A 19,020-nucleotide genomic window follows, 5' to 3' on the forward strand; every position below is an offset into this window, starting at 1 on the left:
ATATCTAGTTACAGTGCATTCAGAAAGTATTCAGACCCTTTGACCTTTTCCACATTGTTATGTTACAGCCTTATTCTAAAATTGATTTTTTTTTTAATCCTTAATCTACACACAATACCCCATAATGAGAAAACAAAAATGTACTTTTAGAAATGTTTGCAAATTTATATAAAAAAATATAAAAAATTAAAACATCTGAAATAACAGTGACTAATCCCTCCCCTTGACTGAAATTGAAAAAGCATGACCAGCCCCCATTTTCCTCCAGGTAACCATTCTGTGAATTTCGATCCATCCCTAAATTAAATCTGAAATCTGGACATGACAATGACAAGGTATTTATTTTGCATTCGTAAAGTATTCAGACCCCTTGACCTTTTCACATTTTGTTACATTACAGCCTTATTCTAAAAAGGGATTCACTACATTTATTTCCTCAATCTACACACAATACCCCATAATGACAGCAGAAAACAGGTTTATAGACATTTTTGCAAATGTATTACAAATAAAAACTGAACTAAATTTACATGAGTATTTAGACCCTTTGCTATGAGACTCAAAATTGAGCTCAGGTGCATCCTATTTCCTTTTATCATCTTTGAAATGATTCTTCAACCTTATTGGAGTCCACCTGTGGTAAATTCAATTGATCTGACATGATTTGGAAAGGCACACACCTGTCTATATAAGGTCCCACTGTTGACTGCATGTCAGCGCAAAAACCAAGCCATGAGGTCAAAGGAATTTCCCGTAGAGCTCCGAGACAAGATTGTGTTGAGGCACAGATCGGTGGAAGGGTACCAAAAAATGTCTGCAGCATTGAAGGTCCCCAAGAACACAGTGGCCTCCATCATTCTTAAAAGGAAGAAGTTTGGAACCACCAAGACCCTTCCTAGAGCTGGCCACCCAGCCAAACTGAGGAATCGGGGGAGAAGGGCCTTGGTCAGGGAGGTGACCAAGAACCTGATGGTCACTCTGAAAGAGCTCCAGGGTTCCTCTGTGGAGACGGAAGAACCTTTCAGAAGAACAACCATCTCTGCAGCATTCTACCAATCAGGCCTTTATGGTAGAGTGGCCAGATGGAAGCCACTCCTCAGTAAAAAAGAAGGCACATGACAGGCAGCTTGGAGTTTGTCAAAAGGCACCTAAAGGACTCTCAGACCCTGAGAATCTCTGGTCTGATGAAACAAAGATTGAACTCTTTGGCCTGAAACCTGGCACCATCCCTACGGTGAAGCATGGTGGTGGCAGCATCACGCTGTGGGGATGTTTTTTAGCGGCAGAGACTGGGAGACTTGTCATGATTAAGGGAAAGATGGATTGAGCAAAGCACAGAGAGATCCTTGATTTCATTTTTTAAACCTGCTCCAGAGCGCTCAGGACCTCAAACTGGGTCGAAGATTCACCTTCCAACAGGACAATGACCCTAAGCACACAGCCAAGACAACGCAGGAGTGGCTTCCGGACATCTTTGAATGTCCTTGAGTGGCCCAGCCAGAGCCCGGACTTGAACCTGATCGAACATCTCAAGAGAGACCTGAAAATAGCTGTGCAGCGACACTCCCCATCCAATCTGACAGAGCTTGAGAGGATCTGCAGAGAAGAATGGAAGAAACTCCACAAATACAGGTGTGCCAAGCTTGTAGCGTCATACTCAAGAAGACTCAAGGCTGTAATCGCTGCCAAGGGTGCTTCAACAAAGTACTGAGTAACGGGTCTGAATACTTATGTAAACGCGATATTTCAGTTGATTTTTTTGCCAAAATTTCAAAAAACCTGTTTTTGTTTTGTCATTGTGGGTTATTGTGTGTAGACTGAAGAGGAAGAAAACAGATTTAATCAATATTAGAATAAGGCTGCAACGTAAGTTATTTTGTGGAATTTCTTTCCTTCTTAATGCATTTGAGCCAATCAGTTGTGTTGTGACAAGGTAGGGGTGGTATACAGAATATTGATTTGGTAAAAGGCCAAGTCCATATTATGGCAAGAACAGCTCAAATAAGCAAAGAGAAATGACAGTCCATCACTTTAACCTTTTTGGGATAGGGGGCAGCATTTTCACTTTTGGATGAATAGCGGGCCCAGAGTAACTGCCTCCTACTCTGTCCCAGATGCTAATATATGCATATTATTATTAGTATTGGATAGAAAACACTCTGAAATTTCTAAAACTGTTTGAATGATGTCTGAGTATAACAGAACTCATATGGCAGGTGAAAACCTGAGAAAAATCCAACCAGGAAGTGGGACATCTGAGGTTTGTAGTTTTTCAAAGGTTTGCCTACCGAGTACACATTGAGATATGGATTAGGTTGCACTTCCTAGGGCTTCCACTAGATGTCAACTGTTTTTTGAAAGTTGAATGAGGATTCTACTATAAAGGGGGGGCTCATGAGTCCTGTTTGAGTCAGTGGTCTGGCAGAGAGCCTCAGTCTCATGACTCACGTTCCCGACAGAGTTACCTCGCATTCCAGTGATTTTTCTGAAGACAGGAATTCTCCGGTTGGAACATTGATGTTTTATGTTAAAAACATCCTAACAATTGATTCCATAATTAGTTTGACATGTTTCTAAAGGACTGTAATGGCTCTTTTCAAGTTTTTGTCTGGATGAAATGCTCGCGCCTCATGAAGATGGATTACTGGGCTGAACATGCTAACAAGTGGCTATTTGGACATACATTATGGAACTTTATAGAACAAAGTCATTTATTGTTGGACTGGGATTCCTGGGAGTGGCTTCTGATGAAGATCAAAGGTCAGTGAACATTTATGGTGTTGTTTCTAACTTTGTTGATTCCAAAATGGCGGCTATTCCTCTGGCTGTTTTGGGTTCTAAACTCCGTTCACAGATTATGCTTTTTCCGTAAAGTTTTTTTAAAATCTGACACAGCGGTTGCGTTAAAGAGAAGGGTCTTTAATTCTGTGAATAACACTAGTATCTTTTATCAATGTTTATTATGAGTATTTCTGCTAAAATCACCGGATGTTTTGGAATCAAAACATTACTGCACGTAATGCGCCAATGTAAAAATATTTTTGGATATAAATATGCACATTATTGAACAAAACATACATGTATTGTGTTACATGATGTCCTATGAGTGTCATCTGATGAAGATCAAAGGTTAGTGATTAACTTTATATTTCTGCTTTTTGTGACTCCTATCTTTGGATGGAAAATGGCTGTGTTTTTTCGACTTTGCGGTGATCTAACATAATCATATGTTGTGCTTTAGCTGTAAAGCATTTTTTAAATTAGACACGATGGGTAGATTAACAAGATGTTTATCTTTCATTTGCTGTATTGGACTTGATAATGTGTGAAAGTTCCATAGTTCTAAAAAATATTTTAGAATTTCGTGCGCTGCCTTTTCAGCGGAATGTTGTCGAGCCTGCGCTAGAAAGGTTAAGACATGAAGGTGTTATAGAAATCCATATGATCTATATGTTTATGAAGGTAAGATAATGACTAAATGATTTATACGTTTAAAGAAATGGTAAGACAATAACTAACAGTATTCTTGAATGTATGTGCATAGGAAAAGAGGACCTGTTCACAGACAAGGAACTGTGGCAGACAACTTGTGACCACTGAAACTGAGAACAGGGAAAGAAGGGGGGGGGTAGAAACCGTTAGATTTGCAGTAGATTGTGTAAGATGTGGTAGGATATGATAAGCAATGTATATGTAGGAGAAGACTTGTAAACAGTATTGACAGTATTAGGAGGGGCATTGATGACCAAATGTGAGGTATATAACCAAATGTGCATTGTATGATATTCAGCACTCTCGTGAATAAACTTCCTGATTATTGTAGGCTGGGACTCTGTCTGTTTCAACTAGAATCTTAAATTCTGGGATGCAGACTAAGCAGTTTAATTGAAGTTCAGTTTATGAACATTGATAACATAATTCTCGTGACAGAAGGTCAGTCAATCCGGGAACATTAAGAACTTTGAAAGTTTCTTCAAGTGCAGTCGCAAAAACCATAAAGCGCTATGATGAAACTGGATCTCATGAGGACCGCCACAGGAAAGGAAAACCCAGAGTTACCTCTGCTGCAGAGGATAAGTTCATTAGAGTTAACTGCACCTCAAATATATGCTTCAGAGTTCAAGTAACAGACACATCTCAACGTCAACTGTTCAGAGGAGACTGCATGAATCAGGTTATGGTTGAATTGCTGCAAAGAAACCACTACTGAAGGACACCAATAACAAGAGACATACTTGGGGCGATACTTGGGCGATACTTGGGCGAAGAAACATGAGCAATGGACATTAGACCAGTGGAAATCTGTCCTTTGGTCTGATGAGTCCAAATTTGAGATTTTTGGTTCCAACCGCCGTGTCTTTGTGAGGCACAGAGTAGGTGAACGTATGATCTCTTGAATGATGTCTGAGTATAACTGAACTTATTTGGCAGGCGAAACCCAGAGGTTACTCTTTTCAATGGGTTTTCTATGGGGATCTGGATTTCTAAGGCACTTGCTTGCAGTTCCTATCGCTTCCACTGGATGTCAACAGTCTTTAGAAATTGGTTGATGTTTTTCCTTTGAGAAATGAAAAGGGCAGTTCAGAATGAGGGTCGAGTGAAGTGTACGGTTTGTTAGAGGTGCGTGACCTGAGAGCACACTCCACTTTGTTTTCGTCCGGTATTGAACGCAGTTTATCCCGTCTTAAATTTGATCGATTATTTACGTTAAAAAAATACCTAAAGTTGTATTAGGAAAGTTGTTTGAAATGTTTGGACAAAGATTACAGGTAACTTATTAGATATTTTGTAGTCATGTTGCGCGAGTTGGAACCGGTGTTTTTCTGGATCAACGCATCAAATAAATGGACATTTTGGATATATAACAACAGAATTAATCAAACAAAAAGGACCATGTGTGATGTTTATGGGACATTGGAGTGCCAACAGAAGAAGCTCGTCAAAGGTAAGGCATGAATTATATCGTTATTTCTGAGTTTCGTATCACGCCTGGCGGGTTAAATTATGATTGTCTGTGTTTGTTTGATTGATGGGGTGCTATCCTCAGATAATAGCATAATTTGCTTTCGCCGTCAAGCCTTTTTGAAATCTGACACACTGGCTGGATTAACAACAAGAGTAGCTTTCATTTGGTGTATTGCATGTGTGATTTCGTGAAAGTTTAATATTTATAGTAATTTAATTTGGAGCTGTGCCATTTCACCGGATGTTGTCAAATCGATCCCGCTAAAATGGATTTGATCCCTAAGAAGTTAAAAAAGCCAGACTACGGTTTGCAACCGCACATGGGGACAAAGACTGTACTTTTTGGAGAAATGTCCTCTGGTCTGATGAAACAAAAATAGAACTGTTTGGCCATAATGACCATCATTATGTTTGGAGGAAAAAGGGGGAGGCTTGCAAGCCAAAGAACACATGAAGCATCATGTTGTGGGGGTGCTTTGCTGCAGGAGGGACTGGTGCACTTCACAAAATAGATGGCATCATGAGACAGGAAAATTATGTGGATATATTGAAGCAACATCTCAAGAAATCAGTCAGGAAGTTAAAGCTTGGTCGCAAATGGGTCTTCCAAATGGACAATGACCCCATGCATACTTCCAAAGCCCTGACCTCAATCTATAGAAAATTTGTGAGCAGAACTGAAAAAGCGTGTGTGAGCAAGGAGGCCTTACAAACCTGACTCAGTTACACCAGCTCTGTCAGGAGGAATGTGCCCAAAAATCACCCAAATTATTGTGGGAAGTTTGTGGAAGGCTACCCGAAACGTTTGACCCAAGTTAAACCATTTAAAAATGCAATGCTACCAAATACTAATTGAGTGTATATAAACTAGAGGTCGGCCGATTAATCGGAATGGCCGATTAATTAGGGCCGATTTCAAGTTTTCATAACAATCGGAAATCAGTATTTTTGGGCGCCGATTTCCGATTATTAAAAATAAAATAAAAAGTTTAATACCTTTTATTTAGCTTGGCAAGTCAGTTAAGAACACATTCTTATTTTCAATGACTGCCTAGGAACTGTGGGTTAACTGCCTTGTTCAGGGGCAGAACGACAGATTTTCACCTTGTCAGCTCAGGGGATCCAATCTTGCAACCGCACAGTTAACTAGTCCAACGCTCTAACCATTGCACTCCACGAGTAGCCTGCCTGTTACGCAAATGCAGTAGAAGCCAAGGTAAATTGCTAGCTAGCATTAAACTAATCTTATAAAAAAACAAGCAATCATAATCAGTAGTTATAACTACTGATCCAGTTTAGCAGGCAATATTAACCAGGTGAAATTGTGTCATTTCTCTTGCGATCATTGGACGCAGAGTCAGGGTATATGCAACAGTTTGGGCTGCCTGGCTCATTGCGAACTAATTTGCCAGAATTGTACGTAATTAATGACATAACATTGAAGGTTGTGCAATGTAACAAGAATATTTAGACTTTGGGATGCCACCCGTTAGATAAAATACAGAACGGTTCCGTATTTCACTGAAATAATAAACATTTTGTTTTAGAAATGATAGTTCCCGGATTCGATCATATTAATGACCAAAGGCTCGTATTTCTGTGTTTTATTATGTTATAATTAAGTCTGATTTGGTAGAGCAGTCTGAGCAGCAGCAGGCCCGTAATCATTCATTCAAACAGCACTTTCGTGCATTTTGCCAGCAGCTCTTCGCAAGCACAGCGCTGTTTATGACTTCAAGCCTATCAGCCTAATGGCTGGTGTAACTAATGTGAAATGGCTAACTAGTTAGCTTGGTGTGCGCTAATACTGTTTCAAACGTCACTCGCTTTTAGATTTGGAGTAGTTATTCCCCTTGCGCTGCAAGGGCCGCGGCTTTTGTGGAGCGATGGGTAGCGATGCTTTGAGTGTGGCTGTTGTCTATGTGTTCCTGGTTCGAGCCCAGGTAGGTGCAAAGGGGGGGACGGAAGCTATACTGTTACACTGGCAATACTATAGTGCCTATAAGAACATCCAATAGTCAAAGGTATATGAAATACAAATGGTATAGAGAGAAATAATCCTATAAATACTATATTAACTACAACCTAAAACCTCTTACCTTGGAATATTGAAGTCTCATGTTAAAAGGAACCACCAACTTTCATATGTTCTCATGTTCTGAGCTAGGAACTTGAATGTTAACTTTTTTACATGGCACATATTACTTTCTTCTCCAACACTTTGTTTTTGCATTATTTAAACCAAATTGAACATGTTTCATTATCTATTTGAGGCTAAATTGTTTAATTTATGTTTTATATTAAGTTAAAATAATTGTTAATTCAGTATTGTTGTAATTGTCATTATTACAAATGTTTAAAAAAATAATTTTAAAAAGTGTGTTTTTTCCCTTTAAGGCAGATTAATCGGTATCGGCTTTTTTGGTCATCCAATAAATCGGTATCAACGTTGAAAAATCATAATCGGCCGACCTCCAATGTAAACTTCTGACCCACTGGGAATGTGATGAAAGTAATAAAAGCTTAAATAAATCATGCTCTACTATTATTCTGACATTTCACATTCTTAAAATAAAAGTGGTGATCCTAACTGACCTAAGACTGGGAATTTTAACTAGGATTAAATGTCAGGAATTGTGAAAAACTGAGTTTAAATGTATTTGGCTCAGCTGTATGTAAACTTCCGACTTCAACTATATATAGTGCATTCGGAAAGTATTCAGACCCCTTGACTTTTTCCACATTTTGTTACGTTACCGCCTTATTCTAAAATGTGTAATTAAAACATATTTTAGCTAGGGGGCACTATTTTTATGTTTGGAAAAATAACGTTCCCAAAGTAAACAGCCTATTTCTCAGGCCCATATGCTAGAATTGACAGATTAGGATAGAAAACACTAAAGTTTCCAAAAATATTGTCTGTGAGTATAACATAACTGATATTGCAGGCGAAAACCTGAGGAAAATCAAATCAGGAAGTAGCTTCTATTTTGAAAGCTCCATGTTCCATAACCTGCCTTCACTCCATTAAAGGGATATCAACCAGATTCCTTTTCCTATCTCTTCCTCAAGGTGTCAGTCTGTAGACATAGTTTCAGGCTTTTATTTTGAAAAACGAGCGAGAAAGATACATCGCGTCTGGTGTTTGCATGAGTTTTGCTTGCGCAACAGAGCTTGGGCAGCCATAGTCTCTCCCTCTCCTACTGAAAAAGAGACAGTGCCGGTTGATATATTATCAATTATATATTTTAAAAACAACCTGAGGATTGATTATAAAAAAAACGTTTGACATGTTTATGTGGACATTACGGATACTATTTAGAATTTGTCTGCGTTGACGTGACCGCTCGAGCCTGTGGATTTCTGAACGCGCCAAACAAACTGAGGTATTTTGGATATAAAAACTATCTTTATGGAACAAAAGGAACATTTGTGTAACTGGGAGTCTCATGAGTGAAAACATCCGAAGATCAATGGTAAGCGATTAACTTTATTGCTTTTCTGATTTTCGTGACCAAGCTACTTTGATGCTAGGTGTTCATAATGTTTTGTCTAGTGATCGATAAACTTACACAAACGCTTGGATTGCTTTTGCTGTAAAGCATATTTTCAAAATCTGACACAACAGGTGGATTAACAAAGAGCTAAGCTGTGTTTTGCTATATTGCACTTGTGATTTCATGAATATAAATATTTTTAGTAATATTATTTGAATGTGGCGCTCTGCAATTTAGCGGTTGTTGATGACAATTATCCCGCTAACGGGATGGGTAGCGTCAAGAAGTTAATGAAATTTCAATATTTCTCAGTGTTGAAGAATTTGTTTCTTATTAGGATATATATATATATATATATATATATATCTATATCTAAGTGTGCCAGATGCCGCCCCTCATCTTGGATTCTCCGCTGGGTACACGATATCAAGTGCACGCACCTATAGGCAAAAAGAAAAAGTATATTTTTTTTAACCTTTATTTAACTAGGAAAGTCAGTTAAGAACTAACCGTCATTGTGTGGTCTCAATGAAATGATCCATAGCCTACGAATTGCATGCTCAGAGAAGCACAGAACAAAGTTGCATTTCTAAAGAAACTGCTGGGATTGTGTAAATAAAACTAGGCTGCATTACACACAGCAATTAATACTCCAGCATGGACTATGCTGTTCAGTTTGAGAAGGAGAATGCAAAGATGAGAAGGAGAACCAGAGGTCAACTTCGATAGCTTGCTAGTACTATAATTCATTTTTGTTAAAAACAATATGTATCTTGCCCATGATGTATTTATTGACCAATAAGCCAGATTTGATTAACTTCCATTGTGGTGCTGAAACTTGAAGCAGCAGCTGGGCACAATCAATCAGAATAGTTCATGGTGCTGAAAGCAGGTAAATTTGAGTATGCATAATTTGTTTCAAATGTCTTCACTTTTAAATTAGACTTTACTAACAACAAGAGGGCTTTGTGTTGGAGTCTATTTCCATCCATTTTCATTTCAGAGGTCCAATTTTTTCCATGTAACCCTTATTATAAATAACATTCATTCATTCATTTACTGCAGTAAATCTATTACTGGGCTCTCACCATCAAGTTACATGCACAATTATGAGTTTTGATCGTCCATTTATTCATTGATATCAGTGAGAAGATACACATGTCTAACAACAATATAGGCCTATGACTTTGATTTAATAGTCTATTTTAGGTGAAACATACATTTTTGATCGTCCTTTAATCATATTGTTACTTTGTCTCTAAAATCCAATTGTCTCATTGCTACAACTCCCGTACGGGCTCGGAGAAACGAAGGTCGAAACACAACCCAACTAAGCCGCACTGCTTCTTAACACAGCGCGCATCCAACCCGTATGCGGGCTGCACCAATGTGTTAGAGGAAACACCGTGCACCTGGCAAGGATATCAGTACCCGGTCAAACCCTCCCCAACCCGGACGAGGCTAGGCCAATTGTGCGTCACCCCATGGACCTCCCGGTCGCGGCTGGAGCTTGGGCTCGAACCCAGTGTCTCTGGTGGCACAGCTACCACTGCGATGCAGTGCCTTAGACCACTGTGCCACCCGGGAGGCCTCTTCTTTCCATTTCTATAGTCATGTTACGAAGATAGTTTAATGTCAGTCTAAATATTTACCAGTTCTAAATATTTTGGCATGAACTGTAGGCTCTCTGATACAACTTCCTGCCCATATGAACAAATGTATTTTAGGTCATAACTAAAAACAGCCACAATTAATTTAATGAAAAGCAGCAAACATGCACAACATTGTTTCACATTCTTTAACAGACAAACATGCAATAAACTACAGCTTGCTTCACAGCCATTTCCCGCCCAAAACACAGGGGTACTCGATTTATTGTGGCTTACAGTGGGCGGAGGGCTCTGCAGTCTGTATACAGTGTTGTACCCCCACTGTCGCATCTTGCACGACCAAAAGACACTTAAACACATAACTATAGAAGACTTCCTGACAGAACAGAGGCAGGTAGCATTTGTGCAAGACAATAATCTCCCCCCTTTGAGCCCCCTCTACACCTGCTTTACTTCACCCTCACTGCAAGAAGCTCAGAGCTTGAGGCTGTAGCTGGAAGAAAGGCCTTTGCTCTCTGCCAATGGGCTACATCTATGTTTGGGAGGGAAAGGACATAAAGGAATGTGAATAACACCATTAGTCCAACTGTTGAGACAAACTAAATCTAATAGGAAATGTGCTGTTACTGTCCAACTGGTGACTGGAGAGCCAACACCTTTAGAATCTGACTGGATAGGAAGGGGTCAAGGGTGCGTGCGGGTGTATCATGCTTTACAGATAGGCTTAAGATGGGTGTTGACAGTCTAAATTTAAAATGTCAACTTTGCTTGAGTGACAGCTAATTTTAGGTCCCAGTTCATCTCAACACCATTGGGACAGGGCTGATCTGTAGCTGTGATATTCTATAAAAAGAAAAATGGGTTCATGATCCATCTAGCTAGCCAATATTCCAAATTAAACAGATCCAGAAACCCCCCTAGAAGTTGATTATAGGATCTCTGTAGAAACCCCTTGTGTTTCCCATTATTTCTGCAGCCATACCAAGCCCATGATGTCATGCATAGTAGAGAAATGATCATGTGGCAGGGTCTACAGACAATCACGGATTACAAAGGGAAAACCAGCCACGTCGCGGACACCGACGTCTTGCTCCCGGACAAGCTAAACACCTTCGCCCGCTTCGAACATAACGGTGTCACCGACGTGGCCTGCGGGCTCTCGTGTTCCATGGCCGATGTGAGTCAGACATTTAAACGTGTTAACCCTCGCAAGGCTGCCGGCCCAAAATGGCATCCCTAGCCGAGTCCTCAGAGCATGCGCAGACCAGCTGGCTGGAGTGTTTACGGACATATTTAATCTCTCCCTATCCCAGTCTGTTGTCCCCACTTGCTTCAAGATGTCCACCATTGTTTCTGTACCCAAGAAAGTGAAGGTAACGGAACTAAATGACTATCGCCCCGTAGCATTCATTCGGTCATAATAAAGTGTTTTTAGAGGCTAGTTAAGGATCATATCACCTACACCTTACCTGACACCCTAGACCCACTTCAATTTGCATTCCACCCCAATAGATCCACAGATGATGCAGTCACCTTCGCACTACACACTGATCTATCCCATCTGGACAAGAGGAATACCTATGTAAGAATGCTGTTCATTACCTACAGGATAGCCTTCAACAGCATAGTGCCCCCCTAGCTCATCACTAAGCTTGGGGCCCTGGGTCTGAACCCCGCCTTGTGCAACTGGGTCCTGGACTTCCTGATGGGCCCCCCCCCTGGTGGTGAAGGTAGGAAACAACACCTCCACATCTTCAAAACAGAGGCCCCACAAGGGTGCGTGCTCAGCCCTCTCCTGTACTCACTGTTCACCCATGACTGCGTGGCCACAAATGCCTCCAACTAACCCATCAAGTTTGCAGACGACACAACAGTTGTAGGCCTGATTACCAACAATGAGGAGACAGCCTACAGGGAGGAGGTGGGGGCCCTGGAGAAGTGGTGCCAGGAAAATAACCTCTCCCTCAACATCAACAAGATGAAGGACCTGATCGTGAACTTCAGGACAGCAGAGGAGCACACCCCCATCCACATCGACGGGACCGCAGTGGAGAAGCTGAAAAGCTTCAAGATCCTTGGCGTACACATCACTGACGATCTGAAATAGTCCACCCACACAGACAGTGTGTGTGTTGAAGAAGGCGCAACACATTATTTTCAACCTCAGGAGGCTAAAGAAATTTGGCTTGGCCCCTAAGACCCACAAACTTTTATAGATGCACAATTGAGAGCATCTTGTTGGGCTGTATCACTGCCTGGTACGGCAACTGCACTGCCCGCAACTGCAGGGCTCTCCGGAGGGTGGTGCGGTCAGCCCAACGCATCACCGGGGGCACACTGCCTGCCATCCAGGACACCTGCAGCACCCGATGTCACAGGAAGGCCAAAATGATCATCAAGGACAGCAACCACCCGAGCCACTGCCTGTTCAACCCACTACCATCCAGAAGGTGAGGTCAGTAAAAGGTGCATCAAAGCAGGGTTCGAGAGACTGAAAAACAGCTTCTATCTCAAGGCCAGACAACCGTTAAACAGCCATCACTAGTCAGCTACCACCTGGTTACTCAACCCTGCTGCCCTATTTACATAGACATGGAATCACTTGTCACTTTAATAATGTTTACATACTGCTTTACTAATTTCATATGTATATACTGTATTCTATTCTACTGTATTTTAGTCAATGCCACTCCGACATTGGTCGTCCTAATATTGATATCTCTTAACTCCATTCTTTTACTTTAGATTTTTTATTTTTGTGAATTGTTAGATATAACTGCACTGTTGGAGCTAGGAACACAAGCATTTTACTACACCCGCAATAACATCAGTAGTGTAACAGTGACATGAGTATACTGTAGGTAAAATATACATGATATGGGTTGCCAAAGGCTCCATGAACTCCCCTCTGTCTGGGACCTTTAGCTACTGGCAGTGTGCCTAGCTGGATAATGTTCCTCAGGATATCCCTAGAGGAGACCTCTGACAACTGGAGAGGGACTACAACTGGGGAAAGTGGAAGGCAGGGCAACAGCTGGACTTGAAGCATGCTGATGCAATCCTGGCTACTCATTTCAGACTGAGGAAAAATCAAGGAATGAGTGATCACTTGGCCAATGAGTGATCACTTCGAGTGATAATTACATTGTAATTATAATGTGACAATGCTGTGATTAGTAGCTATCAGTTAACAAGATATGATACATCTATCAATGTAGTGATTCACCTAGATCTGGATCATCTAGATCTGCAAATCTTCCTAAGAATCACAGCAATGTCAATTTTAGGAAATGGGTGATTCCTGATTGTTTGGTAATCAAATCTACGATGATTAACACTGCCAAGCACAGTGCATCTGCCCAGCTTTGATCCTATATTTGATGCAGGACCTTCTGTTTGAAAAGGTTATAGGCAATAGGTGGCTAAAGACAGTTGAACAACGTGGGATCATTATCCATGTGGTTGAGGTCAACCTTTAGCCATGGAGAGGAAAAACACACACTGGGCATGCTCACTCACTGTCTGAACATTTTCCAGAAATGTTTGAACCTTTTAATGGCCCAGAAACTGACAGGGCTGTGGTCATCTGTTTCAAGGCTACCCCGCAAAATGTTATGCCTGTGTTGTACAAAGGAGGTTCTTCTTATCTAATACTGTGAGGATGAAATGGCAGTGCAATGTATATCCATTAACTATGAGCAGCCAAATGTATTGAGAATCTTTCATGGGCTTCTTTTCAAGAGCAGCTGCCAAAGAATACACAATGCACATGGAGACTGGCCAGAGAATCAGTGGGAGTGGAAATAAACCCCTTCCCCAATAGTAGGCTACATACAGTGCATTTGGAAACTATTCAGACCCCTTGACTTTTTCCATATTTTGTTATGTTACAGCCGTATTCTAAAATGGATTAAATATTGTTTCTCATCAATCTACACACAATACTCTTTAATGACAAAGCAAAAACAAAAATTAAAAAAACAACTTATTTACATAAGTACTCAGACCCATTGCTATGAGACTCGAAATTGAGCTTGAGTGCATCCTATTTCCATTGATCATCCTTGAGATGCTTTTACAACTTGATTGGAGTACACCTGTGGTAAATTCAATTGATGCGACATGATTTGGAAAGGCACATACCGGTCTATACAAAAGGTCCCACAGTTGACAGTGCATGTTAGAGCAAAAACCAACCATGAGGTCGAAGGAGTTGTCCATAGAGCTCCGAGACAGGATTGTGTCGAAGCACAGATCTGGGGAAGGGTACCAAAAAAATTCTGCAGCATTGAAGGTCCCCAAGAACACAGTGGCCTCCATCATTCTTAAATGGAAGAAATTTGTAACCTAGACTTTTCCTAGAGCTGGCCTTTTCCTATAGCGGGAGAAGGGCCTTGGTCAGGGAGGTGACCAAGTACCCGATGGTCACTCTGACAGAGCTGTAGAGTTCCTCTGTGGAGATGGGAGAACCTTCCAGAAGTACAACCATCTCTGCAGTACTCCACCAATCAGGCCTTTATGGTAAAGTGGCTAGACGGAAGCCACTCCTCAGTAAAAGGCACATGACAGCCCACTTGGAGTTTGCCAAAAGGCACCTAAAGGACTCTCAGACCATGAGAAACAAGATTCTCTGGTCTGATGAAACCAAGATTGAACTCTTTCTGGGAGACTAGTCAGGATCGAGGGAAAGATGAACGGAGCAAAGCACAGAGAGATCCTTGATAAAAACCTGCACCAGAGTGCTCAGAACCTCAGGCAAAGGTTCACCTTCCAACAGGACAACGACCCTAAGCACACAGCCAAGACAACGCAGGAGTGTCTTCGGGACATGTCTCTGAATGTCCTTGAGTGGCCCAGCCAGAGCCTGGACTTGAACCCGATTGAACATCTCTGGAGCAACCTGAAAATATCAGTACAGCGACGCTCTCCATCCAACCTGATGGAGCTTGAGAGGATCTGCAGAGAAGAATGGGAGAAACTCCCCAAATACAGGTGTGCCAAGCTTGTAGTGTTATACCGAAAACTTGAGGCTGTAATAGCTGCCAAATGTTCTTCAACAAAGTACTGAGTAAAGGGTCTGAATACTTATGTAAATATGATCGTTTTTTTTATTTTTAATAAATGTCTAAAAACCTGTTTTTGCCTTTTCATTATGGGGGTATTGTGTGTAGATTGATGAGAGAGAGAAAAAACATTTTTAGAATAAGGCTAACGTAACAAAATGTGGAAAAAGTCAAGGGGTCTGAATAATTTCCAAATGCACTGTAATAGTAGTAGCCATAATTCATAAACGGCACCATTCTGTGGGGAACCATCTCAGTTCAGTGAATTAGACCCTCTAGGGTTCTGATCCAATTACCCTATCAAAAAGGTTCTATCTATGAAGCAAGAGAGAACCCTTTTTGTGTAAACGTCATCTGCACAACAGAACCTTGATAAGCAGGGTTGGATCAAAAGCCTGCACCACCAGTAGCTCTCCAGATGGAGGGTTGACCACATGCGTTTTATACAGTAGCCTAACAGTGCAGTTATTCTACTTTGTGTGGGGTTGAGTGCCTTGATCAAGGGCACAACTGCAAGAGCACTGTCTAGCCATGTGGCACGCTCGAATCGCTGACTGACACCAGATAACGTTAGCAATCTAGACCGTGCTAGCTGGAAAGGTGATTAGATCGGAAACTTAGTTTGATGGTAAATTAATGACATTCTCTAAACTTTGTTGCATTAGTGTGATTTGTATGCCGTTCACTAGTCCCAGTCAACGATAGCATACCAGGAAGAACGAGAATGAATGTCACAAGTTGATATGCTGCCAGAAAGTAATACAAATATTTTATGAGGCATGCTGATGCAAGCTAACTCGCTAATACAGTATTTAGATAGGTTACTTTTCTCACCAGTTTTGAACCTGAGGTCCGCATCATCTGCTGAGCCGAATTCTTTCAGAAGGGCCATGAACAGGATACCAAAGGCGTTCTGGATTCCGAACACCGCTCCATTGCACCACATGGCAGCCAGCACAACCACCCACCCCCATCCTCCTTCTGGGTGCTCGAACTCAGGCTCCTCCGCAGTGACGGGGACCTGCTCTTGGATGGCTCCGTTGCTTCCCCCGTTCTCATTATTCTCCTCAACTTCGTCCGGGCGCGTTTCAAATGACTTCATTGGTGTCTCTTCCGCAGGTTCCGCGGCAACCGTTTCTTCAGTTGTCTCATACTCATTGTCTGTCATGTTGGTACCTTCTGTCATTTCTTCGCACGACAATGCAGATTTTTAACACTGTCAAATATGATGACAGCAATAATGTGACTATGCCGCTAACTAGTCTAAATTATGTACTCTCAAGCTGCAGTCAAACTTAACTGAAGAGATTCAGATGATGGTATGCCGCAAAATGTCTATCTACAAATATGAAGACTTTGCATTTTCTTTCATCGAATTGTTATCGAAAAGTTGCATCAATTCAGAAGCAGTAGCCGTAATGATCTGTTCTATCAACAGCCCGCACTGTCTTTAGAGCGTGTCAAACACCAGTGTAGAAATATTGTATAAATAGATACCCCAGAGGGGCGGGACGTGCGTACATTACGCCGGGTTTTTGTCGCTGATTGGATTTACCGTACTTTTCAAGTATGACGTAAGAACATTGAATAATTACTGTAGTGTTTGAAAAAGTGAAGAACATTTTTTTTCAAGATAGATAAGATCCAGAACACATTTCTTGTTCTCTCTTATCCAGAGGTTCCTCTTGCAAGGAAAGAGTAAACATAGGAGTCTATAATTTGTGCTGTACTGAGTAAGGGATAATCAACTAGGGACTATGCGTTCTATGGAAAATAATGAACAACGTGGAAGGTGTCAACGTTTTCTAAATTATCTGCGTGATAAGCCTGTACATTGTTAAAAACAAAATCTATAACTTTTAAATATGACTTCATTTAAATAAGACTTAATTTGACAATTTTTGCTATTGATTTCAGTATAACACCAGAGCCCAGAGTTTTCAAATTAATCATGTCAAACAGCTACCTCTTGTGTACAAAGTAGACTATCCACAGAAACATCCAGCGATTTGATAACAATACTTCTGATTTCATATCTGCCAGCAACCTTTTCATACCTGAAGGCTGACTGATATATGCCAATGTATCTAACGTGGTGAGCCCAGATTACAATTGTGATGTGTTCATATGAAGGTAAGTCTATATACCTAAGGGTTTTGTGGCAGCAGAGTGAAAAGTAGAATACTTACAGTCCCTTCTCCACAGTTACATGGTTTAATTGTCCCACCCTTATGAAGTTTTCCCTCTACTCTCACTAAACTCTCTACCACCTAGATAAGATAAGAGGAATACCTATGTGAGAATTCTGTTCATTGACTATAGCTCAGCATTCAACACCATAGTCCCTTCCAAGCTCGTCACCGAGCTTTGGACCCTAGGACTCGTTCTGCAACTGTTTCCTGGACCTGCTGATGGTCAGACCCCAGGTAGTAAGGGTAGGCAACATCACCTCGGCCACGCTGACCCTCTATACGGGGGCATGCTTTGTACTTTCCTGTATTTCCCGTTCACCCACGACTGCGTGGCCACGCACGACTCAGGTTTGCTGATGATACGATAGTGGTAGGCCTGATCACCAGGGATGATAAAACAGCCCATAGGAAGGCTGTCTTAAACCTTATGTTTATTCATTCGCGTAACAGGCAGGCTCCTCGTGGAGTGCAACGAGGCAGGTGGTTAGAGCGTTGGATTAGTTCATTGTAAGGTTGCAAGATTGAATCGCGGAGTTGACAAGGTAAAAATCTGTCGCAGTGGTTAAGGGCGCTGTACTGCAGCGCCAGCTGTGCCACCAGAGACTATGGGTTCGCGCCCAGGCTCTGTCGTAACCGGCCGCAACCAGGAGGTCCGTGGGGCGACGCACAATTGGCCTAGCGTCGCCCGGATAAGGAAGGGTTTGGCCAGTAGGGATATCCTTGTCTCATCCCGACTCCTGTGGCAGGCCGGGCGCAGTGCGCGCTAACCAAGGTTGCCAGGTGCATGGTGCTTCCTCCGACACATTGGTGCGGCTGGCTTCCGGGTTGGAAACGCGCTGTGTTAAGAAGCAGTGCGGCTTCTTGGGTTGTGTATCGGAGGATGCCTGACTTTCAACCTTCGTCTCTCCCGAGCCCGTACGGGAGTTGTAGCGATGAGACAAGATAGTAGCTACTAAACAATTGGATACCACGAAATTGGGGAGAAAAACGGGGTAAAATAATTACATCTAAAAAAGGTCTACAGCTGCACCATTGAGAGCATCTTGACTGGCTGCATCAATGCTTGGTATGGCAACAGCACCGCCATTGATCGCATGGCGAGGCCGAGCTTCCTGCCATCCAGGACCCCGCTATCAGGTGGTGTGTAAGGAAGGTAAAGACTCCAGCCACACAAGCCATAGACTCTTCTCTCGGCTTCCGCATGGCAAGCGGTACCAGAGAATCAAGTCTGACACCAACAGGCTCCTGAACAGAATATATGCTCAAACCATAAAACTGCTAAATAGCTAACAAAATGGCAAGACAATCTGCGTCGACTCTTCTATTTTTGCACTGACTATGCACATGCTACACACATGCAGACACGTTCATACTGACTAAACACACACAATCATATATCCTGATGCCCAGTCACCTTACCCCTATACATATCTACCCCTACAGTATCTCTGCACATTGTGAATATGGTATTAGAACTGATCCTGTATATAGCTTACTTGTGTTATTTCTTGTGTTATTCTACTTTTATAGTACTATCAATATTTATTACTGCATTGTTGGGAAAGAGCTTGCAAGAAAGGCATTTCACTGTGCATGTGACAAATCAATTGTAAAACCTCTGAAGAGAACATCACGAGACAGACGTACAAAATAAATGTAATCATTGAGACAATGCTTCCGCAGTGCACAAGTA

The 19,020-nt window shown here is 41.7% G+C and overlaps 1 protein-coding gene across 1 annotated transcript in view; it reads right to left on the reverse strand.

Annotated features, from left to right (window-relative positions):
* Positions 1-16,615, reverse strand: part of LOC109900671 (monocarboxylate transporter 10-like) — a 72,173-nt gene extending 55,558 nt beyond the window's left edge. Inside the window, exon 1 of the mRNA XM_020496403.2 lies at positions 15,970-16,615. Within this exon, the coding sequence (XP_020351992.1) occupies positions 15,970-16,321 (352 nt within the window). The 5' untranslated portion in view covers positions 16,322-16,615. The remainder of the gene's footprint in view (positions 1-15,969) is intronic.
* Positions 16,616-19,020: the final 2,405 nt, after the last annotated feature.

The sequence above is a fragment of the Oncorhynchus kisutch genome, linkage group LG12 (assembly GCF_002021735.2).
Source record: "Oncorhynchus kisutch isolate 150728-3 linkage group LG12, Okis_V2, whole genome shotgun sequence".
Classification (NCBI taxonomy): domain Eukaryota; kingdom Metazoa; phylum Chordata; class Actinopteri; order Salmoniformes; family Salmonidae; genus Oncorhynchus; species Oncorhynchus kisutch.